This window comes from Microtus ochrogaster (assembly GCF_000317375.1).
Source record: "Microtus ochrogaster isolate Prairie Vole_2 chromosome 6 unlocalized genomic scaffold, MicOch1.0 chr6_random_2, whole genome shotgun sequence".
In the NCBI taxonomy this organism is placed as follows: domain Eukaryota; kingdom Metazoa; phylum Chordata; class Mammalia; order Rodentia; family Cricetidae; genus Microtus; species Microtus ochrogaster.
In genome coordinates this window covers 4,095,531-4,106,266 of record NW_004949095.1, presented here as the reverse complement: position 1 = coordinate 4,106,266, position 10,736 = coordinate 4,095,531, and the positions used below count along the sequence as shown (strand labels likewise).

The 10,736-nt window shown below is 42.9% G+C and overlaps 1 protein-coding gene across 1 annotated transcript in view; it reads left to right on the top strand.

Annotated features, from left to right (window-relative positions):
* Nucleotides 1–10,054: 10,054 nt before the first annotated feature.
* Nucleotides 10,055–10,736, top strand: part of LOC101979428 (major histocompatibility complex class I-related gene protein) — a 13,411-nt gene continuing 12,729 nt past the window's right edge. The window contains exon 1 of the mRNA XM_026787583.1: nucleotides 10,055–10,210. Within this exon, the coding sequence (XP_026643384.1) occupies nucleotides 10,159–10,210 (52 nt within the window). The 5' untranslated portion in view covers nucleotides 10,055–10,158. The remainder of the gene's footprint in view (nucleotides 10,211–10,736) is intronic.

Here is a 10,736-nt window from a genome sequence, read left to right as displayed (position 1 = left end):
GTACAGGATTGTTCCACAGCATTGTTTCTCATGGCATAGTGTTGTCAAGGCTCATTGTCAAAGCTGAACAAAGTTCTACTGCCATTTGCCACCTTCCATTTGTCCTTTCACCCATCATGGGACAGTTGGATCGCTTTCAAGTTTTGGTATTTGTGAATAATGATGCTTTGAGTACAAATCTATAGATATTTCTTCAACACCCTCCATTTAACTATTTTGAATATATGCAGTAACTAAAAGTTGAATTGCTGGATTATATGGTAAATATATTTTTAATTTTGGAGGGACCATTTTCATAATGACTATAGCATTTTAAACTTCTACTAGTAGTTCACAAGAGTTCTAGCTTCTCCACGTCCTTGCCAACACTTGTTATTTTCTGGTCTGTTTCAGTAGCAGCCAGCCTACTGGGTGTGAGTGGTATCTTTTTTTTTTAAATATTTTATTTATTTATTTATTTATTTATTTATTTATTTATTTATTTATTATGTATACAATAGTCTGCCTGTGTATATGTCTGCAGCCCAGAAGAGGGCACCAGACCTCATTACAGATGGTTGTGAGCCACCATGTGGTTGCCGGGAATTGAACTCAGGACCTTTGGAAGAGCAGGCAATGCTCTTAACCACTGAGCCATCTCTCCAGCCCCGTGTGAGTGGTATCTTATAGTTATGATTTTCATTTCCCTAACAATTTATGGCACTGAATTGTTTCATATGTTCAGGAGTCATTTATATAATCTTTTGTTTGTTCAAGTCCTTGGCCTGTTTTAACTGGGTTGTTTGTTCTGTTGAGTTCATGCTAAGTCTTTTGTGAAAGAAGGTGAAGAAAAGGTACTATGGGTAGATGTTATGTACTTTTATCATTGTTGCAACTTTATAAAAGATGTATTTGCTTGTTTGTTTTTTATGTGTATGTGTGTTTGACTACATGAGTTAATGTGCAGCATATGTACGATAGAGCCCTTGTAGGTCAGACAAGGGAGTTGGATCCCCTGGAATTGGAATTATAGGAGTTTGTGAGCTGCCATGTGAGTACTGGGAACTAACACAGGGCCTCTGGAAGAGCCTGGGTTATCTCTCCAGCCCATATTCCAACCTAATAACTATGAAGCCCATGTGCATTCTCTGGGTCATTCCAGAAAATATTTCACTCATTAAATTCCGATGACCTGGCTGTAATTTTTCACATTTACATCCAATAATAGGAGTGTTCACACACATGCACACACTGGTTGTGTTTTCTCTGTACTCTTTTGTTGTCATCAACATGTCTGCTCTCGCCTTCTACATGCTGCTTAAAATAAACAAGAACCAATTTTAGTCAGTTTAAATGTTAAATGCTAAAAAGTGAATAATTTATGGAATGTTTGCTTGATGGTTATTAAAAATGTTTAAAAGTAAGTCATGACAGGGGAATGCCTTTAATTAAGTAAAAAAAAAAAAAAAAAAGCCAAGTGGTCACATATAAGCAAAGAACCCCTGAAGACAGAAGTTTTGTTTTTGTTTTTCTGAGACAGGGTTTCTCTGTAGCTTTGGAGTCTGTCCTGGAACTCGCTCTGTAGACCAGACTGGTCTCAAAATTCACAGAGATTCTCCTGGTCTCTGTCTCCCAATTGCTGAGATTAAAGGTATACACCTTCATCCAGCCTGAAGATAGCAGTGTTAAATACTTTTTACAATAAGGCAAGTTATTGGCCAGTTTGATTCCCAGAACCCACACAAAGATGAAAAGAGAACTGACTTACAACGTTGTCCTCTGACCTCTACATACACCCAATGGCAAGGGCTCCCACACTCAGATCATGTTCATAAACACAATAATAATAAATGCAATTTTTAAATTATGTAAAGAAAGCAAATTTTGATTCTGATTGAACTTTAAAGAGCAATAAAGTTACACCATTAAATATGTATTTCAATCCTGGGAAATATAAATTTGAAATAATACTTATAAAAGAGAATTAGAACATGAAAGGGGAGCTCCTTAGGGAGTGGGAAAGAGGTAAATACAAAAGAAGGTTGGAGGATGGTGTCTCAGTTAGGGTTTTATTGCTATGAAGAAACACCATGACCACAGCAACTTTTATAAAAGAAAACATTTCCTCAAGGCTGACTTTCTGTTTCAAAGGTTTAGTCTATTATCATCATAGTGGGAAGCATGGAGGCACACAGGCAGACATTGTGCTGGAGAGGTAGCTAAGAGATCTACATATGGATCAGAAAACAGCAGGAAGAGAGAATGAGACTGGACCTGGCTTGAGCATCTGAAACCTTAGAGTCCACTCCCAGTGACATACTTCCTTTACAGGACACACCTACTCCAATGAGACCACACATCCTAATCCTTTCAAATAGTGCCATTCCTTATGAGTCAATGGGGATCATTTTCATTCAAACCACCACAGAGGGTATCTTAGTTTGGGATTCTGTTGCTGTGAAGAGACATCCTCTTATAAAGGAAAACATTTAAATGGGTGGCTTAGAGTTCAGAGGTTCAGTCCATTATTGTTATGGTGGATTACAGTCAGACTTTCTTTGGACCACCAGCTTCCAAATAATGACTTAGAGATTTGTTAATTATGAAAACTTGGTCTTAGTTTAGGCTTGTTCCCAATTCTTAACTTAATTCAGCCCATTTATATTAATCTATGTTGTGTCACGTGGCTTGTTACCTCTCATCCATATTGTACATCTGATTTGCTCCACATCTCGCTGATGAATCTTGCATGCCTCAGATTCTTCCCAGAGTTTCTCTCTCTCCTAGAAGTCCTGCCTACCCTCTTTTGCCTAGCTACTGGCCATTCAGCTCTTTATTAAACCAATCAGAATGTACCTTGACAGAAACACATCTCAGTGTACAAAAAGATTATCCCACAACAGTGAGACATAGTGGTCTGCAGGCAGACATGGTGCTAGAGAGTTAGCTAAGAGTTCAAGAGGAAGTGAAGTGAGGCACTGGGTGAGGCTTAAGCATGTATGAGCCCTCAAAGCCCGCCTCCACAGTGACACACTTCCTCCAACAAGGCCACACCTCCTAATAGTGTCACTCCCTTTGAGGAGCATTTTTTTTCAAATCACCACAGAGGGTAAAGGGAAATATTAGTATATAAGTGATCTCATAAGGGAAATGGGAAAAGGAGCGTTCTTTAGGGAAAGGGAGGGAGGAAACACAAAAGGAGGGAAGGAAATAAAATAATAATAAGGATGTCTGAAAAGTCTTCACCCCTCATCAAGAAAACTTCTCTTCACTCTTTTTTTGTTTGTTTGTTTGTTTGTTTTTGTCGTGTTTTGTTTAGTTTTTTGAGACAGGTTGGTTTTGTTGTTGTTGGTTTTTTTTTTTTTGGTGTGTGTGTAGCCTTGGCTATCCTGAAACTCACTTTGCAGGCCAGGCAGGTCTCAAACTCAAAGATCTACCTGCTTCTTTTTCCTGAGCACTGGGATTAAAGGCATGTGCCACCACAGCTCACCTGAAAACTTATCTTTGCAATAGATAGAGACCATTACAGAAAACCACAACTAACCAAAATGTAGAATTATGGAGTCCAGTCCCAATAAATACATCTATAAAACACCCCATACTCAGTGATCAGAGAATATTGAAGAAAAGGGGCAGAAAGATTGTAAGAGTCAGATGATTAGGGAGTTGACTACGATATTGTGTCTCTTAGTAATATTAGAAGCTATACCCATAGAGGCTCATCAACATGACTGCCTGTCTTGGTTACTGTTCTATCATTGTGAAAAGACACCACAACCAAAGCAACTCATAAAAGGAAGCATTTAATTGGGAGCTTGATTACAATTTCATAAGGTTAATCCATTATCATCATGACAAGAAGCAGCCAGGCATAATGCTGGAGCAGTGGCTGAGAGCTTTACATCCTGATCCACAGGCAGCAGGCAGAGAGAGTAAAGAGTAACACTGGACTTGGCATGAACTTTTGAAAGGTCAAAATCCACGCCCAGTGACACTCTTCCTCCAACAAGGCCACTTAATCCTTCTAATCTTTCTCAAACAGCTGACCATCTGGGGACTAAGTAAATAAATGAGCCTGTGAAGCCATTATCATTCAAACTACTACATTCCATTCTTTGGCCCACATAAACTTGTAGCCATACATAATGCAAAATGTATTTAGTTCAGCTTCAAAAGTTCCCATATTCATTCACAATCTCAACACTATTTAAAAGCCCAAAGTCTCTTTTGAGACTTAACTGTAACATCAAAATAAAAAAGTAAAATAAAAAATAAAAAATAAAAAAGTAAACCAAAGACTGGACAATGGTAGCACACATCTTTAATCCCAACACTCAGGAGGCAGAGGCAAGTGGATCTCTGAGTTCAAGGTCAGACTGATCTATAGAGTGAATTTCAGGACAGCCAGAGCTACACAGAGAAACCTTATCTTGGGTTAAAAAAAAAAAAAAGCAGACCACATATTTTCAACATACAATGGCACATAATATACATTACCATTCCAAAAGATAGGAAGGGGAACACAGTGAAGAAACACTAGACCAAAGCAGGAACAAAACCCAGCAAGACAAACTCCAAATTCTGCATCTCCAGTTCCAATGTCAAAACTCTCTCCAGAACTCCGTCTCTTTCCAGCAGTTTTGTTTCCTGCAACACTACACACTACAATCTCTCTCTCTCTCTCTCTCTCTCTCTCTCTCTCTCTCTCTCTCTCCTTCCTTTTGGGGGTCTGTCTTGCCAAACACCTAGCTTCAGCTGCTTTTCTTAACCATAGGGGATGAGTCTGTAACTCCTTTCCTATATCTTTCTTGATAAAACCAGAACCACCTGGTTGAAGCAGCCAAATTTTTCTGCTTGCTGGAGCCTGGGCTCCTCCCTGACTTGCATTTGCATAAGCTTTCTATTGTTGCTGGTTTCCTTTGCTGCTCAAGCTTTCCTTTAACTCGTTTTCACAAGTTGGAAGCTCAGTTGGGTGGGGTCTTGCCCTGAGGCTACCACGCCCTTTGTTTTGTTTAGTTTTAGACTTTTCTTTAAATCTGGTATCTCCTAGTGCACAGGATTTGGCTCCAACACTTCCCAGGTGTTCTTTGTTAATTTTTTTTGACAGGGTCTCACTGTGGAGCCCAGGCTGTCCTAGAACTCACTACACAGACCAGGCTGGCCTTGAACTCACAGAGATCTGCTGGGATTAAAGGCCCCATGCCAGAACTGTTTGGTTTTTGTCCTTTCTGAGGCAGAATCTCACTATTCCTGGTGCTCCTTTTCCTCTCAAACTGTACATCTTGTATTCTTTTATCTCTAATTGTTCTTTTTCATTGTAGCTCTGCATAACAGTGATCATTAATAACTGCACGACACAGTCAATACTAAGCTATCTTGAAATCTCCTCTGCCAAAGCCAGTAATCCAAAACTCTTCCATTTTGCCTCAGGCAGATTTTTAGGACTAAGGCAAAAAAGCAACCACATTTTTTGCCCAATTTCACAAGAACGATCTTTAAGCCAGCCATATTCTTCCTCTCTGAAATCTCTTTGGTTGGCCCTCACATTCCACATTGCTATCAGCACCACTGTCTACCATGATCTTACTAGGATGTCCCATTAGGTCACACTTAAAGCTCCTAATCACTTTTCTAGCCCAAAGTCCCAAAATCTTCTGTATTCCTCCAAATCACACTATGGTCAGGCCTGTCACATCAATACTGTTATTCTTTTTTAAAAAATGCTGCAAGATCCCTGGTGGCAGTAGGCAGCAGAAATGCTGTAGATCCCAAATGGTGGCGGCGGGCCATGTGGTGGCAGGCAGCGGGGGCCCTGGGAACAGCCAGTCTCAGGCAGAGACAGCTGCTGGTCCCAGAGCAGTGGTGGCAGGTCATGTGGCAGCAGGCAGTGGGCCCCAGGCAGAGACGGCTGCTGGTCCCTGAGCAATGGCTGGTCCCAGGCAGGGAGACACATGGCGGGCGGGCAGAAGACAGAAACATGGATTGACACGACATGCAGGGTGAGGTTGGATGTTTATTCAGGGGGTTATGGAGGAGGAAGGGTGAAGGGGGGGACAGAGAGAGAGAGAAGAGGAGAAAGAGACAGAGAAGGGGGGAAGCAGAGAAGTGGGGATAGAGGCAGAAGTGAAGCTGCCTCTCTGAGAAGATGGAAAAGAGAGCGAGCTCAGGCCAGAAGCTGAAGATTAGCCTGCCTCAGTGGATAGGGAGGGGAATGGGTGTGGCTTGTCTCTTAAAGGGACCAAAACCATAACAAATACCCCACTCCTAATACCATCTTCTGTTTGGGTTACTGTTCTATGGCTATGAAGAGACACCCTGACCAAGGCAACTCTTATAAAAAGAAGCACTTAACTGGGGTTTGCTTACAGTTTCAGGTGAGTCTATTATCATCATTGTGGGAAGCAGACAGGCATGGCACTGGATCAGTAGCTGAGCGCTTTACATCCTGATCCACAGGCAACAGTGGAAAGAGTGACAAGAGACCCCCACACACATAGACCTACATGCATATCCACAGCCAAATCATCAAAGAAACATACACTAAAATATACCAGGTGTAATTATTTGTTCTGTCTCTATGAGAGACAAGCCGTGCCCACTCCCTCCCCCATTCGCTGAGGCAGGCTGATCTTTGGCTTCCAGCCAGAGTCCCTCTTTTTTTCATCTCTCTCTCAGAGAGGCAGCTTCAGTCTCTCCTCTCTCTCTCTCTCTCTCTCTCTCTCTCTCTCTCTCTCTCTCTCCTTCTCCCCTTCTTCCTCCCTTTCATAACCCCCTGAATAAATATCCAACCTCCCAACCTCACTGCATGGCATGCCTCCATCTGTCTCTTGCCTGCTGCCACAGTCACATGGCTTGCCTCCAGGGACCAGCCACCTCAGAGACCTGTGGCATGGTCTCATACGCAGTCTCTGCCTAGGACTGGCTGCTCTTGGGACCCCCTGCCCATTGCCTTTCGCTGCCAGGGATCCCACAGCAAGCTACTCTGGGATCCGCAGCACTTATGTAATTATCTGTTCTGTCTCTTTAAGAGACAAGCCATGCCTACTCCCTCCCCCATCCACTGAGGTAGGTTGATCTTCAACTTCCAGCCTGAGTCTCTCTTTTTTCCATCTCCCTCTCAAAGAGGCAGCTTCTTCTTCTCCCCACTTCTCCCCTTCACCGCTTCTGTCTCTCTCTTCTCTCTCTGTCTCTCTCTCTGCCTCTCTGTTCTTCTCCCCTTCTCCCTTCTCTTCCATAACCACTAAATAAATATCCAACCTCACTCTGCAGGGCCTGCCCATCCATCTGTCTCTTGCCCACCACCACACTGTTCCCTGCTGGGGACCAGCCACCTTTGGAGACCTGCTGCGTGGTCTCATGCATTGCCCCTGCTTGGGACTGGTTGCTCTCAGAGCCTGTGGCCTGCCGCCACTCAGGGACCTGCAGTGTTTCTGCCACTACAGCTACTCAGGGATCAGAATTTTTATTAATCCATTACACCAGGAAAGGTATTCTCTGCTGGGTGATCCCTCCTGCCTTTTACTAATTTGTAATTATCAATCTACCCATTCTTTTCATGCTTCCTTTTTAAGAGTACAGTATGCATTTTGGGGGGCAAGCTATTAACAGAAAATAATACAAAGAAACAAATACATTGGCATGGAACTCGAGCACCATTGAGCAATAACTGGAGGTCTCTGGGAGGGGCACAGGGGTACCTATATTTTCTAGATTGATAACCAAGGGAGAAAAAAAGGAGGAAGGAAAGGAAGAAAGAGATACAAGCACCCAAGGAGTAGCCTTCAAATAATTTCATTTGGCCTTCTGCGGGGAAATGAAGACATAGCTACTGTTAGGAAAAAATGTTAAGACGAGCCACTCCACCGGGCACAAAGAAATTCAATCAGACCAGATTAGCCAAATTAAAATGTTCATGTTTAATAAATGTTGCACTCTTGGGTGGCCAGGAGAGCATGGAAAGGGAAAGAGAGACAGAGGGGATCCATGCAAACCCAAAAACCACGTGTTCTTCTTTCTGTCACAATCCTAAATAGCCTGGGGGAGTGATCCTGACCCTCCCCAGGAAGGGGTCACTGCTTGGCAGGCTGGGATTTGGAGTCCAAGCTAGGGCAGCTGCCAGGCCAGGGCTTCCAATCATCCCAGACTTTTTGGATATAGGGGTGCGAGAGGGCTGGTGATGCCCCCAGTTTAATAGCTATGATGTGGGATTCCCCTCTGTATGCTGTGAATATGATTGGTTAATTAATAAAGAAAACTGCTTTGGCCTGTTGATAGGGCAGAACTTAGTGAGGCAGGGAAAACTAAACTGAATGCTGGGAGAAAGAAGGGCAGTGTCAGAGAGAAGCCATGTAGCCCTGCCAGAACTTTAGCTGGTAAGCCACAACCACGTGGTGATACACAGATTAATAGTAATGGGTTAAATTAATATATAATAGTTAGCCAATGAGAAGCTAAAGCTAATGGGCCAAGCAATGATTTAAATAATATAGTTTCTGTGTGATTATTTCGGGGCTGAGCAGCCAGAAACAAACCAGTGACCTCCTTACAACATAGCTAAAAGTGTCCTATTTTATTAAAAAGCAAAAATTAGGTAACTAAGCCAGAGAGTGCTGGCACACACTTTTGTTCCCAGCACTCAGGAGGCAGAAGCAGCTGGATCTCTGTTAGTTTGAGGCCAGGCTGATCTACAGAGCAAGTTCCAGGACAGCAAGGGCTACACAGAGCAAACCTATCTTGAAAAATAAAAACGAAACAAACAAAGAAAAAATTAGGTTGCTAAAAACAGTATAAATTTTCTCTCCTATAATTCAGGAGGCCAAAGTTCTGAAGATAGGTCTTATGGGCTAAAAAAAATCAAATATTGATGCATGCATTCTCTCTAGAGGTCCTGGGGGGCCATGCTGTAGGGCTGAAGGACAGATATAAAATATGAAGGAACTGAGAAGTGAGCGGCATTGGGGTGCATGATATGAAATTCCCCGAGAATCAATAAAAAAATCATGTTAAAAACAGCAACAACAAAACTCGCGATTAGACTGTGTCTACTAGATAACCCAGATTCATCTCTCCTCCTTGCTGTCTTTAATTCAATTACATCCACAAGACTCTCTTTGGTGGGAAAAGGAAGACAGCTAAAAATGTCCTGTTTTTTAAAAAGCAAAAATTAGTTGACTAAGCCAGGCAGTGGTGGTGCATATTTTTTGCCGCATGCAGGCTGTTGTATGCACAGGTTCTGAGCTATGGGGCTAGGCTGTCACTCAACTCATCACTGCAGAAAACCAGGATGTTTGATTCTACTCCCCTCATGTGCGTGATAAACAGAACCTCACCGAGTCTTTCAACAGTTCTGTGGAAGACACGCCAGATTCCTTCTGAAGTGGAAGAGGCCCAGCCTTGGTGTAATTTGAGGTTCTGCCCCAAGTGAGAGAGCTGGGATCAAACCCAGGTCCACAGCCTGGACTGGAGCCAAAGCCTGCCTGCTCGCTCCCTTGCCTCGATTCTTCTTGCCATTCTGTCGCACTTCCTCTTTCCTGTCTAGCTCTGTTGCCCTGAACAAGTTCAGCTGCTGTCTCCTAACCTGCCACGTGCTTCTGACGGCAGTGTGACTACAGTTTGTTCTTGGAGATTGCTGTTTTCCTGCTTCAACCTCATGTTTGGGGCCTGTTGTTCTAGGTGAAAAAGTAGAGGAAGGACAGATGTAAGTAAAAATTACAGGGCAGTATGAGACAGGTGGATGGGGAAATCAGACCGAGCAAGGAGTTCCAAATCCGGGAAACCAGGTGTCATGTTCTTTGTCCTTTGGTTTAAAAATCTAAACTCTAAGAAAGAACCAAAGGCAATAATCTGAGTTATTAATCTTTGCTTCCCTATGCCTTACAAGTAATTGTGCAACAGTTGGAAACTAGGTGGAAAGAAGCTGATGGATTGGAGCAAGCAGTGTCTGGGACCAACAAGGGGTTAAATTTTATTGCTTTCATTTTGTAGGACTCTATCCTACCTAGCAACTGATGATACCAGATATCTTTCCCTGTTCTTATTGGAGAAGGCCTTTTGAATTGCTCAATTACCAAATTTCCGGGTGAGCCGGTAGAGTACAGGTTCTCAAAAGATTCACCAGGGGCCTGTAATCACTTGGAGTAAAAGAATCTGGAAAGAAAAGGAAATTAGTTGGGGTTAACGATGCTCCTCTTCCCTCTCCTCACAGTACTCTGGGTGCAGCACAGCCACGCCCGTAAGTATCCCAAGTGTTCTTTACTCCCAAATCCAGAGCTAACACACAATGGCTAATTCCTAAACTTGTACAAACTATAGAAAGGCCAGGAGCAAATCTGCAGGCCTACTACACCCAAGACTTGAAGGGAGATGGAACAGCTGACCTGTTGCCCAGAGTGTGTGTGTTAGTGTGTATATGTGAGTGTGTGGGTGTATTGTGTGAGTGTGTAAGCCTTTCTAGAAAACTCTGTAACTTCCTTACTTTCCCTCTGAGAGCTGTCTCCTTACTTTTCTGCTATACCCTTTCTTTTCCTCTTTTCTAACAGTGAATCTCATAGGACTGTGGTGGGAGTTCCAGGGATGTCAAACAGTCCAGTGGGTCCATTATCCAGGTCAATAGATGGCTTTCCTCCTCCACTGCAAGGGCTACCTATAAGAGAAGATCCAGGAAAAACAAAGCAGATTCTGAGCTTGTTTACTGGTTAAACATTGGTTAAAAGAGAGAGAGAGAGAGAGAGAGAGAGAGAGAGAGAGAGAGAGAGAGA